Here is an 18,551-nt window from a genome sequence, read left to right on the forward strand (position 1 = left end):
CATACAAAAAGTATCCAAAAAGATATGGCCAGAAAACATCACTTCAACCTATGTGTACTCCTCACTACAAGCATTTTAAGAAACATCCCAAAAAGAACCAGACAAAGGCACTGTGCCCTATTCAGAATACGCAAAGATTCACCAGTGCAATAATAAAATAATTTCATAATGTTGTTCTGGAAACAGGGAAGAATTGTAAACAAATTCATTCTTCCATAAAAAGGAGAAGTATTTGCAATTGTTTTAAATTTAGAGAGAAAACCAAGACATGGAAATAAGCCTTTTTTTTTTCTTTTAAAGGAAAATTTGTTTTGTAAACCATTTGTCTTGGAATCCTCTTTGCAGGCATCACATATCCATGTATGTGTAAGCACGTGAAAACACAACGTTGCCAACTTCCACAGTCAACCTCTCCAACTGCAATTGGGTGAATTTGTGGCAATAAAGTGATAAGATTATAAAATCCTTTTACTGTTCCGAGATAGTAGAGGTCCTGGTATTAGTTCATTTTAAACCTTGGAAAAAATTCGCAAAATAGGAGAATCTTTCACTAAATTCTCTCCATCTTCCTGCAAATATACATATTCTCCTTTCTTTCCTCTTGAAATGCCAATTCAGCAAATAGAAAATATTAGTATTTTTGACTTACCCATTGGTAATGTATTTATTTATTAGGCTTGTTTAAATATAAACTAAATCAGAAATTAACTGTTGAGTGAAGTCACGTTAATTTGTGTGTAGGCTTCATAAAAGGAAGGTTTCTGCGTGGCTTCACTTTTATTTTATTTTACCTCACCGCTTGGCTCAAGCGAAAGCAACATAGTTAACATCTGTGATACAGACACAGCCTTTCTAAAAGAAGTTGTCAAAATCCTCTTTAAAAATTTCTCAGGGCAGAAAAAGAACATCAACACACAGAAGAGACTTTCTGAAATAAAAAGAGGCCATAGTCTTCCTAACCCTGGTAAAATAATTTAATCACTTGTTAGAGTGGGTGCTCATTTACACTATATCTGCTTTACATAACTATAGGAACATAACTGAATTTAGACGGCAGGAACACACTAAAAAAAGATTGCTAAAATGTAGGTGATATATTGAGCCTTGATATTCCTCTTTTCCCATGCAAGATGAAGATAATACCAGGAAAACAGTTGCAGAGGAACATCTCAGAAACATACCCTGTGGCACAACTTTGCATTTCATTAACATGTTGCCCAGAGAAGTTATGGATGCCCCACCTCTGGAAGTGTTCAAGGCCAGGTTGGATGGGGCAACCTGGTCTTGTGGAAGGTGTCCCTGCCCATGGCAGGGCAGTTGGAATGAGATGATCTTCAAGGTCCCTGCCAACCCAAACCATTCTATATTTACACAATCTGAAGTATCCCAAGCAGTGCCACTCATCAGGTTACCTGAGGTGGTAGGTGATGGGATGTGGGTGACGTAGGGATGGTGTTGAAATTTGGGTGGGTTGTCGTTCACATCAGCAACAGAGACGAGCACACTGGTGGAACTGGAGAGAGCCCTGGGGAAGCCCCCATCACTCGCCACCACCACCAAAGTGTAGTTCTCCCTTGTCTCTCGATCGAGGAGGGCACTGGTGATGATTTGTCCTGTAGATGGGTTGATTGTGAATTGTGAATTGCCACCAGAAAGCCTATAGCTGTTTGAAAGGAAAAACAAGGAAGAAAAATTTGATTATTATTTCAAAGTAACCATTTGCTATATTCTTCAGACCACCATGCTGATGGGCATCAATAGACAGTCAGATTTGCTTCTGACTGTGTATCTGTCTTCACTTTTTTACTCTTCCATATTTCAAGGCCTGTCAGAAATGACATTTCTGGGGATTTCCAAGCATAGTGCTTAACACAGATTTCTAATACATAAGTAGCTGATTGGGTCCTTTGATATTTGGAGATATCATCAGACGGATTCTCAAAACTGCCTGCTGGAGTACTGATTTCCCCGAGCTAACGCAGTAAGCGTTACTCCAAACAGCTGACACACCTCTTAACTGAATCTGCAGCGTGTAACTAGAAAAAATATTATTTTCTGAAATGAAAGTATGACAGTTTTACAAAATAAAATGAGGATTTAAAATTCATATTGTTTCCTGATACTAAGCCAAGTTTTGCTGTTCAATATTTCAATGTTAATTCATAGTAATACATTGCAAATTACTAACAGAGCTACATTAATAGAGACTAACTGGGATAAGAATTTAACCCTTGGCTGGTGTATATGTATGTGCCCACATCCTTGAGTGCGTGCAACAGTGTGATTTGACAAGAACTGACTGTGTGCTTATTGCAGGGCTATCTCTGGCTTCCTAGCACAGCGAGTTTGTTCCTTCTCTTGGAATGCTTATCCAGTTTTTGTTCATACAGAATGAATCTCAAAGATATGGTGGAGCAGTGGGCTGTATTTTTAAAGGTAATTGATTAATATTACATTTTTTTATTAATTCAGATAACAGATTTTTGACAAAACAATGGAAACAAAAAATAGCTGAAATGAACAATTCTCACATTCAACATCATAACCCAACACAGCTGTGGTTTGCATTGCTCCTTCAGAGAAGCACAGTAGCAACTTTTTTGAGGTATATGATTCTATGAAAGATTCAGAAGAAAGTGGCTTTAATGAAAGAGATTAATATTCCTATCTTCACCTCTTTAAAATCAGCACAGGTTATGACAGCAATAACACAGCACAGAAGCTGTACCAAGAGGATTGAGAGCCAGCCTGTGTAATAAGCTGTGGCAACTTCTCATGTTCAGTCATTAATCTCTGCACAATGCCACGAGCATACTTTAATTGCCTAATTATGATATTATATGATGGCCATATGTAATTATTCTCCAGCCATAGCAATGTGCATCTAAAATGGAAAGAATGTGCACAAAGCCTAAAGCACCACTTAAATCTCCCTAAATAGCAGCAGCACAGGCACATTTCATCTGTGATTTGCAATGATTTAACCCTGCATGAGGTGTTACAGAAGACAGAGACTTTCTCTTCTGTATTTCCACATATATATAATGGCTGAAACTTCAGCACGGGAAAGATACTATGAAAATCTTTAAAAAACCCCAAAGAAATAATAAAGAAACTAAATTTTTCATAAGATATTCTGAATTATATCTGAGTATGACTGCATGCAAACCAACTGGACACTGTGTGTCTCAATAAAACTAGAAAAAAAATCCAAACTCTACCCAAAAAAACCCAACCCAAACCAAAAACTGCCTGCAACTCTAATGGTGACAACAGGTATAAAAGGAATTTGATCTAAGCACTTAAATTCTGGCCTTTTGACTATTTGTCTGTGCTGACCCCTCTTATCTACACTATCTTTAACAAGACAGCTCAAGTGTGCATTGCCATTCACAACCTCATCACCCTCCTTTCATGACTCCACAGGTTATCACCAGAAATAAGAGGAAAAGAGTCAGTATATATGGACAGGTAACAGTTTTGCACATTAACCACTTCTTGCAAAACACAGAACATTTTTTGACTTTACATGAAAATATTAGCTAAGGATTGTGCACTCTTGGAAACCAAAGGTTTCATTTTGAAACAGAGTCTAAAAAGACTGAAAAGGAATTCTAAATGTTCAACACCTCTGACAAGATGACCTTATGTTCTGGTTCTTCTGGCTTTCACCAGTTTTGTAATACCAGTCATATTTTAAGATCTACTTTAAATGCTGAATCTGGACAAATTCTGTCCAAGAAAAACAAAGTCTATTCCTGAGTCGAAAGAGTGTAAAACAAAACCTGAAAACAATTTTTTAATAGCTACTTATGAAGGGAAAAAGTATTTTTATCAACTAATTCTATGATGAGGTACTGAGTGAATGACAAAGACTAATGGTAGAGATACTAAAGAAATTCAAGCACAGTAAAGAAATCTGAGAGCACTCTGATAATTTCTGATTACGGGACACAATCATTACAATCATTCATGCTTTGCACGGAATTCTTTTTTCTAAAGGAGCTGCCAGAAATAGTTTCTTAGACTAAGATGGAATAAAATTAAAAGCTTCATTGTTTCACAATTTAAAAAATGGTAATTCTGGATGATTTTCAAATTATCTAAAGATTCCTAAACATCAAGTTTCTATTTTTGGCTTGTAACTAGTTTGAAAGAAAATATTAGAGTATTTTATAGACATTGCTTTGCCATAACATAGTTCTGTTTTATTTTACTTCCTTTCTTTAGGGGAAAAGTGACAACCACAGTGGCATTCTTATGCTCTTTGAAGAATGAACTCAGGTGAACTAACAAAAAAGTAAATACAGAATCTGCTTTTATATCCTGTTTTGTAAGTTTGGAATCAGTGATGTTTGCAGCCACAACAGTTAAATGTGATAAGGTTACCTATGTGTCCTTCTGATTAATAACTAATACAAATCTGCTTTGCATTCCATTTTGCAACATATCAGTCCTCAGTGGAAAAATCTTAGGTTTGTCACTGCCACTCAGTATCCTCATTACTGTTGTCTGTGACACTGGGAATGGCCAGTGTTCAGCCCAGCGCCCAGCTAAGTTCCATCAACTGAGCTCAGCAAAAGAGCTGGAATTTAGAGCAAAAATGCCAAATTCTAGCTTTTTACTGTTTTTCTGAATGTCATATGCCTCACCGTGTGCAATTTTCATGTTAAACTGAAGACATTAGTTGACCAAAAATTTACTCAAGGAGCCTGTTGGTTTTTAGTGAAAATTGTTCACTACATGAAAAGGTGTGAATGCAGCAGCAAGGCAGGTAGTGGGTGCAGGTGCTAGTTAAGCTCGTTTGCTTTTCACTTAGTAAAAAATTAAAATAACCCTGCAACTCTACTTGTGCTTAATATAATTCTAAAAGCCTAAACAATAAAAAGACAGATTTGCCAAAATAATTTAGTTACACATATACATCCGTTCTACTGTGTCTTACAGCTTTAAGGCATGTTGGTGTTAGACACCTACCTAATAACAGCATTTGTAGAAGCATCAGCATCCGAGGAGTTTACGAGCAAAATATCTGTCCCTGTAGGAGCATCCTCCAGAACAGTGGCAGAGTACATGTTAAAGGCGAACGTGGGGACATTGTCATTGACATCATCCACTGTGACAGCAATGGTTCCAGTGCCAGTGAGGGCAGGAGATCCTGCGGGAAATGGGGATAAAAGTGCCAGAGGTTACAAATACCAGCATGCTAATCGAAGGTCTGCCAGCCCTGATTTAGAGCTGAGCACTCGAGCATGTCACAGTTCACAGAGCAAGAAAGTCAGTTCACCATAGAGGACAGGGTCAGGTTTGTTTCAAAGTCATCTTGACATAAAGTACAAGTTGTGAAAGATGAAAAAAAAAGTTGTTATTCTTCTTGCTCCATCTAATTTCAGAAATATTTTGTAATACAAGCTCAGTGGAAAAAGATGGTCTTGGAACTGCTCAGCAGCCTTCCTGTAACAATTAGGACCAGTTTGAAGATGTGGTTGACTTTCCTATTTCTCTGCGAGAAGACCTTCAAAGGTGGCACACTGACAGATGTGAAGATTCCAGCCCTCAATTTATTTATCCGCAGAACAAATAGAGTGGAAACTGTGGCAAAACACAGATTTCCGCACGGCTTTTCCACTGCCGGTTGCACCCCTGACCCGGGGAGACCTTTTCGGAGTGGGTGAGAGGGTTGCACAGTCTCCAGCCCTGTTCAGACTCATTTTCTCCATAGAAGCAACCATCTATAGCAGCAAATAATGCTCACTCTGATGGGATACTGGCTTACGGGAAATTGGACTGAACTTATTTAACCTACGGCTTTCATCCTCCTCGTTATTCTAAACTTAACTCCGATGAGCAGCAATGAGCAAGAAATAGCATGTTTATTCATGTGCAATCTCTCTGTATTTATTCTCTTAAGCTTTTCCTTTGTCAAATCCAAAAAAAGACAATGAAGAGTTTTACAAGTTCATGTTAGTTTTGTCAGTCCATTACATTTCTTTTCAGCCAAGAATCAGAAAGACATCTTTTGCTAACCAAATTCTTCACTGAGGGTCCCTGAAAAAAAGAGACTATTCCTTTCTTTAATACATGGGAAGGAGAAGGAACAAGTGATAGCAGAGAATAAACGCATGAGTTATGGCCCCTTTTACTCAAAAGACAGATGATGACCATGCCTGTTTTACCCAAAATTGCATCTCTTTCCCCTTCAATCTCAAACCAGATACAATTTAACATTTGCTGGACTGGGAAAAAAGAGACAATAATGAAATGCTTTGGGCCAGATAGTGGTCGAGTCCTTGCTGTGAGGCAAACATATTACATGGAGCTGTCATTTGACGGAACACAGGCAGCCCTGTGTGACCGCCCTCGTCCTTCCAACCCAGCAGATGATTGGGTCACTGCTATCCAAGGTTATTGCTGGACCCAACCTTCGGGCTGGGAAGGAGGCAGGCTCTGCTCTTGGGTCTCATCTGCTCCTGGCAAGGGCTCCAAACACAAAACTCTTATATAAAAGAAGAAATAACGACCCATTTTCCCACATGTTAACCCTTGCAGGTTGAAGAAGCACCACACTGCATTGCTGGGAAGAAGTTGTGAGCAGCTTCTGCATGGGAAGGAGGCTTTCCACCACAAAATGCTTCACAGCAACTTGGTTTAATGTGCAAATGGGCTGAATGACAGAGCTTCCAATTGAAAGGTGTTATAAATATCACCAGGCTGAATTTGAAGCATGCCGATCAGACGGGAAAGATCGCGATGCCGAGGAAAGAGTGCGCGAGCCACAAGTGTAGGTTTCACATCATGGCCGCACACAATAGAGGCCTTTCTCTGCTCGAGTCTGAGGTAATTCATTCTGCCAATTAATACACTTTCAGCCAGGAGGGTTACATTAAGGCAATAAGTCTGACTCATTTTTTAGCCCTTTTTTTTTCCCCTCCCCATTTTGTCATTTAGCCAAACACATATAGATAGAAAATCCTGCAGAAGTTTTCCTGATTGCTGAAATATTGCCTGTGAAGTGTTTATTATTACTGCACTAAACGAAAGAGAGTCCTCGGCGGTGTTTGCTGCGTGTGTCATCAAGCTCTGGCCTTCCAAACACATTTTACTGACATTCATCTCAGAGTTAATGAAATGAAAGGTTGAAGGCTGTTAAGTTTCACAGGTGATTAAACAATTTATACATAATTCAGAAATTAATCTTGGGTAAGTCACATTCAAAGAGCATCAGTAATGCAATTCAGTCTGGAAAAGAAAGCTAGCTCACAGCTAAAACCTGAAACTCCTTGTTTTAAATGTATTTGCTGTGACAAAGCCAATGCTGGAAAATTCACGCTATCAATTTAGTCACAAAAATGAATGGAAGTGGCAGCAACTCCATAGGTAACCCAAGGCTGGGGTGATGGGACTGGCTCCAGCACAGCTCTGCAGGCTGACCCAGAGCTTGGGCTTGGTGCTGCACCAGCTACGCTCACAGGGCTGATGGAAAGGGGAGAATGGGAAGAACATGTTCACATCTGCTGGCAAAGTACCGTGTGGACAGACATCAACAGCAAAATGCTGGGTTTGTTCTTCCTTCTGCATGGCTACTGAATCTTTGGTCAGTTAATGAAAACAGCCAAAAGAGATGCCAGATGTAATAGCTCCTTGTGGACTATAGATATTATCCTGCTCAGGATCACACTGACATTAGCAGCTTTTGACCCAACTATTTGACTCCCACCAGCCCTGGCTCTCTTTCCTCTTCAAGGAATCTGAATTTGAAGGGTACCAAACAAACAAACACTCCAAGCGTCAAACCCCAGCCCTTGCCTCAGCCCCCTATATATTCCATGCCCTCATTCTCCGATTCCACTTCCTGCCTGGAAGTGTCTACAAGGCACCATATAGTGCAGTATGGGCACATATGTATCAGCCTCAAAGTGAATAAACCAGCCATGGTTGAGTGCCATACTAACAAAATTAGCTGGGGTAACATAAGTAACCCAGATCTCATTCAATGCTAGCTTGTGGCTGCATAGTGCTCACAGAAACATTCCGCAAGTCCTATATAAATTCAGCTGTTTGTAACATCCCAAGACACTGCTCTCCAATTCAAACCCCCAAACCTTTCTCATCTTACTTAGATGGAAAAACTCACGTATTTACACTGGTTTCCTGTCTGTGTAGTTATCCAAATACGCTTTTTTTCCCCTTAAGTAAAATATCACGTCCACAAATTTACCCCTTTATTCTATTACACCAAAAAATAAAGTTGCAATTTTACAGAGAGTCCTCAAAGTTTTTATTCACTTGAAATTAAAAGACTAGCTCACATTTCTGCAGTTACTGAGAAATATAAGAAGAGGAAATTACAAATGAATAATTTCAAATGGAAAAGAAATAGCTCAGCGCCAAATTCTACCATCCTCAGTGAACTTCCAGTGAAAGTTGTGCTTGCATAAGGACCACAGAATTTGGCCCTTGGTAATAAGCAGGTTTCATAAAATGTACATGTCATATTTGTGGTGAGAGAACTAGTTTCCATGGTCAGGCTGAGTTCCCAGATTTCTTAGTTATGCTTCGATAGCAAATCTTCCCCAAGTCAGTTATCTTATTATGCTACAGCATCAGCCCTTATTTTCTTCAAACTGCACTTAATATTTTGCATAAATAAGTGTGGTAAATTTTGTGTAAATTCTGCAATATTAGCCAAACACTCAAGATGACCCCAAACTGTTTTTACTAAACCAGGCATGTTACAACCTATCTAAAATTGTTGTACACAGCCACACAAGCCTTTGAGTACTCTTACAAACAGCCCTGAGAGCTAAAGCCACAAAGAAACATACACTTTTCCCTTAGTGAACTTGCATTAAAATTTCTATAATCTTTCATGATAGTCTGAACTATTTCTCAGAAGCAGCAACTATTTCTTTGTCAGACACTCCTCATTTAGAGTATTTCTGTAGTGCAATACTACTAGTAGGTTTTTTTTTCCAGATCCCAAAATACCATATCTCACAGAGGGTCAGGATACACGTTGGAAAAAAAAAAATTCTAGAAGGACGGAGGAGTGAAAGAACCATCAAATGATGAATAACTAGAGACCATAAAGTTAACTACATGAACTAAATGGGAGAGATCAGATTGACTGTTTCTGTTCAGTGCATATCAAACCTTTAAAATTTAAAAGACTATGACATTAATGCATTTTTATTATTACGAATATCCCATCTCTGTGTAGAGTGGTCTGTTTCTGTGAACTGAACAGCTTATTTTCTAGGTGACAGCAGTACATATATATTAAGCAGACGGTCCTACAAATGTCCAAATGTCATTGTTGACATAAAGATTAACCTGGGATAGTGTCAAAATAGTAACACTGAGTTCAGGAGGAAAATTGCTTCCCACGGATGTTCTTCCAAAAATTTCAGCTTTTTTGCTTACATCTGCAAGTAAACATGTGTCTGGGGATGAAGAGAAGGAGCAGACCTTGGGAGCCTGCTCCCCAGAGGCCCACGGTGGAGGGTGAGTTACAGGGGGAGGTTATGAGAGGCCACCTTAGGCTTGGCCAGTGCTGGGCTGTGGTCCCTGTCTCTGCACAGGACATTTGAGGAAGTGACATGAAGAAACAGCATGGGGAACATGGGTCAGGCAGGCAGGAGTACGGGGCAGGATCTCTCTTGTCCCAGCAAGATGGGACTGGCAAAGAACTATGAGCAGGTTTCCTACCCCATTCACCAATGCTTGTTTGTGGCTTATCACCACAGAAAATATTATGATATTTGTAATTTGTCAGTTTAGAAGTTATAACAAGCCCTTTCAATGTTTTTCTCTCTCCGTCCAGGAGAAGGGGGACGAAAAATAATGGCCATGTGCAGCAACACAAGTAGAAGAAAGGAAACAAAATGCAGGAAGGTGAGAGAGAGAGGGAGGGAGAAATACCATTTAAACTGACAATTTGTACTTTTCCGCATCTGGATAACCAGCAAAGAGAGGACAATAAACCTTTTTGGATGAACTCATCGTAAGTCACTCATTCCCCTAACTGGTGCTAATGCTTCCAAGCTACAAAGTCTTCCACAAGGGATGCAAAGACTGCTTTCACTTTCACCTTGGTCTACACATGCACCTTGGAAGAAGAGAGCACCACGTGCTACCTTCATCCACCTTGTCCCGAGGAATGGGGAAGGTAAGATGTTTTGGCTGCCTGTAATCCCAAACACATGGCACCGTCTGCTCCGGTACATGTTCAGCTCTCCACACTGCAGTAGGACACCAGGATGAGTGGGGAATGATCAGAGTACATAGACTGAAGTAGTAAGAGAAAACCATGGAAGGAAACTTGCGAAGGAACTTAGGTTTTTCAACAAAGCTCAGGAAAAGATGATGCTATTGGAAATTATCTCGGCTGTGTGGTACTGTGTGGCTCACAGCAGAAATTAGAAATAGGAGAACGTGTTCAGCACACCATCCACATATTGTTTGAAGCTTTAATGGCTTCTGGGTCCTGTCTGCACCATGGTTAGCAGAGCAGATAGTAAAATGATCATTCAGAAAACAGGAACTCAAAGGCTTTCACCAGCATTAAAATATCAAAATTATATGCTAGAAAACTAACAACAAACTTAAGCAAAAAACCCAGATACACTTCACCAAAATGAAAAAAAAAAAGGATTAAAATTAAATAAAATGAATCTAAATGACTAATCAAGACTCATACTGCAGGCAGTTTACCATGTTTTGCGGTAAATTAAACACATCATTATCCCGAAAATTGGAAACGATTTAACAGAAATGGAATTTTTGCCTCACTGAAACGTGTTGCTTTGCAACAAAGCGGATTTCACTTCTCCAGTCAAACACTCAGTGAATGAGTCCCAGGACTAGGAGTTGTATGTGTTATTACAGAGCATTAACTTTTTCCCTCAAGTAAACAAGGCCTTTCTCACAATAAAGTGGCCAATCTTTCTAAATGCATTTAAATGCAAACAGAGTGTGCTGAGCCTCACACAACTGGTGAGTTTTAAAATAAATATGAGGCTAGATTAAATGAAAATGCAACTAGCTTCCATTACACTTTGAATTTTTAGTGCACACGAGGCTTGATTTGGAACATGGCTGACTTTAACTTATTTTCTAAGAATACAAAAGTAACTGTGCATGTGAAATGAGAAAAAGAAGTAGTTCTTTTTACAAGATTGCACCACAAATATTCATCCTGGCTGGGTATGTTGACTGTGCTTTGTTTTCTTCTTACTCAATTTTTCACCACAGGCTTCCATGTTAAGTCTTAAAAAAACTGGTGAGTCTAGATTATTTTGAGACAAAAGCTGAAATAAGTAGCTAATAAAAAAAGATAATAACAAGTTTAGAAGAAAGCCCTGCTCTCTCAGTTCAGTAGGTGACTGGTGAATGAGACCATGCAGGAACTCAGATTTTCAAAATTTCTGAGTGTGTCAAATCAGAGTTTTTCTCATATTTAGGTACAAAGTAGCAGTTGTTGCCAAAGGTGATTTAACAGAACTTCTACTTCAAACCCCAAGGGAATAGATAGACAACTGGGACAGATCTGTACTTTTGCAAGGACTATATAACAAGAAAAAAAAAAGGATTTTCCATACTGCACCAGATATTATAAAAGTCAGTATCATCCCTCATCCGGCAGTCTAACTAAGCTGGGAGAAAGCAGAACTAGATTTGAGAACATAAAACATCAAAAGTAAAGAAAAAATAAAACTAATCACTAGACCGGAGTTCAACTTTGCTCAAGCAATGACATGTCCACTCTGATGCACGTGCACAAACACAGATGCTCACACCTGTTTGGAGAGTGTAAAAGAAAACCTTGTCCCAAATAGTGATGCAAGATTGGATCTCTCATCTGGTTTTATCCACATGGGTTTTAAATTTGGATACCAAAATACTGGCTTCATCCTATGAATTCATTAAGCTCTGGAGCTTCACAACAGGGACAACATTACATTGGAGTACATTTAATATGCTGTTGAAAGGATGGGACTTGCAGGCACACAGAGGCAGTTTCAAGTCCTCTGGTGTATATATACATTTTCCTATCCTCGTTCTCTTCCTCTGACCAGGAGGAGTTACCTGCAGCTGTTTACCCAGAGAGAGGAAAAAAATGCTGTAGCACTGTTACAGAGCTGGACTTACTGTAAGGAGACACAGACTGAGAACAAAACACATGCAATAAAGCAAAAGTATAGTATATATTTATCACAACTTCAGGCTGTTCCACATAATAATCTCTTGGCACATACGTGTTATCATAAATATCATTTACACATCTGAAAGGTGGTAGGTAATATATTCCTCCTGTTCATAATTTTTTCCCAGGGTTGCTTTTGTCTAGTAAATTTTAAAATGTACAAAGGAAAGGTTTAGAAGATGCCTGCTCTGCTGCTCATGGTGTAAGCTGGATACAGGGATGCTGACATAAGCAGATGGCAGTGAGAGCCTCATGGCCTTCAGGTTTCCTTCTCCTTCCACGAAAAGCACAAGCATTAATTCCAGGTGCCATAAACCCCTTGACACACACTTGTCATCTATTAACATCAAAGGTACAGGTCATCAGAGATGGTGCTCAGAAATGACACACAGGTACCACAGGTTTCTTAGCCAGAAATGCATTTATTTCCAGAGCAAGAAGTTGCCTTCTACCAAATACATTTCAAAAAAAGAACATTTACAGAAAACGCTGAATATAATGTTCATACCAACACCTAGCAAATGACTGGTTATAACAGTGCAAAGAAGAAATTCTTTCCTATGAGGGTGGTGAGACACTGGCACAGGTTGTCCAGAAAAGTTGTAGATTCCTCATCCCTGGAAGTGTGCAAGGCCAGTTTGGATGGGGCTTGGAGCAACCTGGTCTAGTGGAAGGTGTCCCTGCTTGATGAGCCTTAAGGTCCCTTCCAACCCAAACCATTTTATGATCTGTGCCCATGTGGGAGGGTGGGCATAGCCACGTGCTCCACCAAGGCCTCTTGTGAGCCAAGTGAGATTTCAAGAAAGAGGAACTGCAACCTAAAAGAAAGGCAGAGCCATTTAAGAAAATATTTTCTTAAAACCACAAAATTACTCCTCCTTGTTATAAGTTATTGCTGTAAACAAAAAAAAAAACAGAAAAGCTGGCTCCTGCAGGGACTGCTGACTACGGCAAATTTTTGACGGCTTGTGACTCCTGAATATCCCACAGCGAAATTCCTGTAATGCACAATTTTGAATTACGCTTTAAAAACACCCTGTATAAATAGAGAAGATTAACCAGCAGGATAACTGCTCAGACCATATGTGCATGTTTTACTTGTTTTATCCTTGCAATTAAGGCTTCCTGAAATTGTATTTGAAGATTGAGTTAGTAGGCTTACAATTTATAAGGTGTAACACTTAATTTAAAAAATGGTTTAAGATCACCAAGACTGGGAAAATCTCAGTATTTCTCAAAGGCTGATGAACTGCACAGCATAACAACTACTCTAGGTATTCTTCTGCAAAAGAGATTACATTCAGTCAAATCATTAGCACCTTCAAAAGGGAATTTCATAGAAAAAAGATGTAGGCAAAAGGACAGTAATTTAAAATTAATTTTCATTTAAAAGTTCCAAACTAATCAGAGAAAGAGGGATGAATGAAGAAATAAGAGAGAAAGTGTAACACCTGAAAATTTACAAACAGAAAATCTTTTCTTCTCTGAAAATTTTGATTGTTTACCAAATCTTACATATTAAGCATTATTTTCTAGTTTGTCTCCCAAACATGAATAAATGTATCTGAACCTTTTTTTCCAAAGACATATACCTCCCAAACTAGTTTGACTTGGTTTAAAAGCTGAAGTTCTATGCATTATTTTAACCTGACTGAAAATCTTTCATTGTTTTCACAGTTATTTCAACTTGAGCTGGCCAACCTGAGCCCTTTGCCAACCTTTCACTTGGATTTAGTCCAGAGACTCTCACTGGACTATTTTGAAAATAGTGATCTAATAATGAAAGTTTAAGACCAAACAGAAGACTAAATCCCTGAAATGGTATTCTGGGGTTGTATTGTGCATCTCATAGGGCAGTTCTCTGAAGGGATGGGCTAAAGTCCTGTTGCCGTGGTATTTTGGTGCTGAAAAAAATCTCCGGAGCAGTTAATTAGGGGTGAGATAAGAAAGGGTTTATTATCCCAAGGCAAAGATGTTACAAGACACACACAGGCCGTGCCTGAGATGTTACATTTTATAATACCATCCATCCAATCCCAGATGTGTCCACCCTGTGGCTTTTACTCTGGTCTGCCCCAGGTCCACCCCCTGAAAATGGGCCTGGGGTGCATTTCGGGACCCTCTGTTCATCCCCTCAGAGCACAAAGGGTACATAGTTACCTAATTCTTGACCCTGTTCTGTGGTTTAGGCCCTGATATGCTGTTCTGCCTACAAATCTGGGCCTTGCCTTGACAAAAGACTAAACAGTTCTACTGGTTTCAGGAGTAGGATTGATATAGGGAGCATAGAATGGGGTAAGAGGGTTAAGGAATGTGTAAACAAGGGTGCTAGAGGGAAAGGGAAAGGGACAAGGGACAAAGGGGGGGGGGTTGCTGCTTTTAAAACCTACTTATAAAACTTAAAAGGCTTACCAATATTAGAAAAATAAAAAAACCATTAGGGGCTTAAGGCATCAGTCCTCATCTCCTTTGGGGAGTAAATGTGTCATATCATATAGACATAGATACACTCTCTTCCCTGACAATTACTCTTTAGGGGACATCAGACTGACTTTGACATAAACCCAGTGTTTGGAGCTTTTGCCTTCTAGAGAAAAATTTATCAGTGCTAACAGTTTCTAGGCTCTGTGGTAGGGTAAGACCCTGCTATTAGATTCCCACAACATGCCACCCTCAATTCTCCTCTTTCCTGATTTTAGATGACGGTAAGACAACATGAACACTATGAACTCATTGATGAGTGTCGCCATTTCAGTTCTCCTGCTGCACGATTTAGAAATTAATTAAGAAGTCATGCAGAACTACTAAAACAATAGTTTTAGGACCAGTATTAAAAGAGCAAAAATAATAAAACTAGTAAAATAGCAAACCAGTAAAACTAGTCTCAAATAGATAGCACTGACATGAGGAAGAGCTTTCATAAGGACAAGGAAATAAATGGAGCTGGGACAGAACCCAAAATTCATTTTGAAACAGCTGTGCCATAAAACAAGACCATAGAAGAGAGTAATCATTCTGTAAACTGCTAAGCAGCAAGGTAAGCACACATCAGCTTCATTTAGCTCACTGAAGCCTGAAGTGATGGGTATATTTAGACATTGTACAGACAGCATGGAGGACAGGATACTTCTAACTGAAATTTGTGAGTTGCTTGTTTGTTTTGACAGTACCAAAATTTAACAAGAGCTAAATTAGTTTTAAAAATAATAATCATTCTTTTCAGGCAACATTTTTTTACACTGTAGACTCCATGTTAAGCAGACATACAGTGTCTGCTAAGAAAACAGGATGAGTACAAATGTCTTCAAGCCAGTCACATAAATCTCACATAGTGTTGAGTCTCAAGACTTTCTTAACATTACGAAAAAATACAGCTGTCCTTTAGTTGTCACCCCAAACAGGGAAACATTTTCAAATGTGTTAAAAAACAATACAGCTACATTGTCAGGTTTCATTTGATTTTAGGATTGAAGGGAACCAAAAGCCTAGCTCAGAAGAGAATTCCTGAAAAGGATATAACCTCCCTATTTGGTTGCCCTCCTACATTCTTGAAGGAAAGAATGCATAAGTTGGAGACCAACATTTCCTAAAGAAAAAACATATGGTTGTTTTTCATCCAAGTCAGGGATGTATACAAAGAACAGCTAACTAAATATAATAATCAGTCCACTGATTCATTTCTTTCAGGACTATTTATCTAAATCAGTAAATAGATTATTTAAGAAAATAAAATAAAAAAAAAAACACAGGAACACAGCTTCTAATTAGAAACATCACATTTTGAGTTTGGTTATATTGTGGCAACATGCCATTCTGACCAACCAAATCAAGAGATGGTGGCTGCAGTTTATTTAAACAGTAGTCCTGGGCAGTGAGCAGGTTTCCAGATGTGCTATCCACATCCCTGCAATCAATAAATAAAAGGAGGAGGACCGTTGGAATGCTAACATTTGTCCAGAAAATTGCTCAAAGAGTTAAAGACACGGATGATAAAAGCAGCTGCACCAGTTCTTGTCATGCTGCCAGAGTTGAATGTTTACCCAGTGCTGCGTCCCCTCCAGATGGGGTGAAAAAAAATCCATAGAAAGTCTCTTTTCCCAACCATTTTGCCATGAAGAAAGGTAGAGCAAAGCAGACCAGATTTATGTGGTAGAAAGAGACCCATGAAGACACATTCAGACAGTTGTGTATAGGTTTCTCAGTGCTTATATTAGCAGACATTCTGGGGGAGCATCTGCAATCCAAACACTACCCTGTTATTCCACAGTCCATCATTTTGCCTGTCGCTATATTTATAATTCATGCACTCTGGTCTTACAGCTTGTGCTGCAAGAGGGGCTCTGAAATGGGATGGCTAAATTTTGGGGTTGAATTATGTTTTATTTGTCGACCAAAGTCACAGGTGTACAGTTCTGGAAGATGCTGAATGCTCCTAGTGATGGACGCTTTGCACGTCCTCATAAATCCCTGCTGCTTGGAGTAGCAGTCTAGTGTCCAAGACCTAGCAGTAGTGAGAGCAGGGTAGAAGTGCAGAAGTGAGGGAAGAGTGATGATAAACTCAGGTTGAAATCAGAAACCTTCGTGCAGACTTGTCCTGTGGAAACTGGGCACAAAGCAGGCTGCATGGCCACAAATCACTGAGCCAAGCGCCAGAAAATGTTTTGTCAGTCTTTTCCCTCCCCCAGGGCAGAGGGAAGACCCTTTGCCGACCCAGGATCTACCCTGAGGACCAGGCGGAGGATTAGCAGGAAAGGCCAAGGAATAGTTGGGCCAGAGCCAGGACAATGCATATATCATGATTGACTTCTCTGGGCCCGAGGGGAGCTCTTGCTTGGGAAAGCATTTCTTCAACAACTGCCCGAATTTCCATTGCTGGAGCATGTGGTCCCACCAGTGGTCCCCCACCTGACCTGCTCAGCATGTTTATGAGCAGCTCAGCTCTTAATAACTCAACAATTCTTCTCACATGCCCAGGATGGAGATCTGGGCTCTGAAAGAGCACATCTGTGCATAGTCAAAAAGCGCAGAGATCTCTGAGCCGGTGCAGGCACTGCATCCCATGCAGCCCTTCTGGTTCCACACTTTACCATGTCCTAATCCTTCACTGGCTATTGGACTCAGTGTATCTACTGCCAATACATGCTATAAAACCTATAAGGTGTATTGGACTGACACCTTGAGATAAAAATAATCAAAAATTAAAGATCATCCTTCTTCCCTCAACTTCCCCTACACAGTCTAAGGTAGCACTGCAACAACCTACAGTCACAACTTGATGAAGTGAAAATAAACACAAGAAATGTAAGAAATCCTTGATTATGGATAAGGAGATCAGGAAGACCACCAAAACTAAGTTGGGAATCCATTAGTTCTTGTGTCTAAAGGTGCTTCTAACTAATGTATTGTGTCTGCTTCCTGGAAAGAACAGGAAGAGTTGGCATAGACGTCTGTAGGAGCAGGATATCATGTTTGAATAGTTTAAACCAGCCAGTGTAGCCTACAAAAATTGAGATGCAGAGCCTAAGAAAGGTGGGAAGTGGATTGGACAGACAGAATTTTGTTCTTGATGTGCCACCCAGACTTTTCCACAGTTAACTGCATCTGGATGCGTACCATGATTTTTATCTGTAAAAAAACCCACAACCTTAAGTATGATGCACCATATATGGCAAGACTGTTGCTTGGGCTGCGAAAGACAACTTGAAAGAATGTTTATTACAGCAAATAAAAGCCAACCTCAAAGTGCAAAGGATAATAACCTTTTCCTTGACTCATTTTCAAAGATAATATGGACGTGGAGAATTTCAGACAAGTCTCCTTTCTTCAACAATTTGGCAGGTACAGTCTCCCTACAGAAGAACACTACCTGTTTTGCATTTGTGTTTCTGGATTAATTGTGTCTATGTAAAATCCTTCTTTCTAAGAATTATCAAACCAACACAAACTAAGACACTAAAGAAGTAGTTACATCAGACAAAGAGCTTGACATGCCTATGGGAGTTTCTTTTATAAACATTTAAGAGCCACTCAAGAACATAAATACTCAAAACATTGTTCTTATCCATTTCAAGGTTGTGTCATTGACATCTTTTTGCTAATATGGCAAGAAATACCTCAGTTAATGAAACAGGCACTGAGTAGCAACAGTCAGTGTGGTACCACCTGGATATCTACTGTGCCTATGGCTCATATCCCGCTTCCATGAAACCAAGGTAACTTCTGACATTGACTTCTACTGAAGACTTCTACTTTCCTGTGATGTTTTAGCTTAGATAAATCACAGCTAATATAGTTTTCAAGGTATTCTTTGATGGCATGAATTTAGAGGAAGTCTTCAGTGTAATCA

General features: G+C 39.5%; 1 protein-coding gene across 1 annotated transcript in view; it reads right to left on the reverse strand.

The window, feature by feature from the left end:
* FAT4 (FAT atypical cadherin 4) overlaps nucleotides 1-18,551 on the reverse strand; it is a 129,783-nt gene that overhangs the window by 31,672 nt on the left and 79,560 nt on the right. The window contains exons 7-8 of the mRNA XM_051794431.1: nucleotides 4,978-5,158; nucleotides 1,413-1,663 (exon numbers count right to left, since the gene is read on the reverse strand). Coding sequence (XP_051650391.1) covers nucleotides 1,413-1,663; nucleotides 4,978-5,158 — 432 coding nt within the window. The remainder of the gene's footprint in view (nucleotides 1-1,412; nucleotides 1,664-4,977; nucleotides 5,159-18,551) is intronic.

Source organism: Manacus candei, unplaced genomic scaffold (assembly GCF_025592945.1).
Source record: "Manacus candei isolate 608988 ecotype Guabito, Panama unplaced genomic scaffold, ASM2559294v1 h1tg000039l, whole genome shotgun sequence".
Taxonomy (NCBI): domain Eukaryota; kingdom Metazoa; phylum Chordata; class Aves; order Passeriformes; family Pipridae; genus Manacus; species Manacus candei.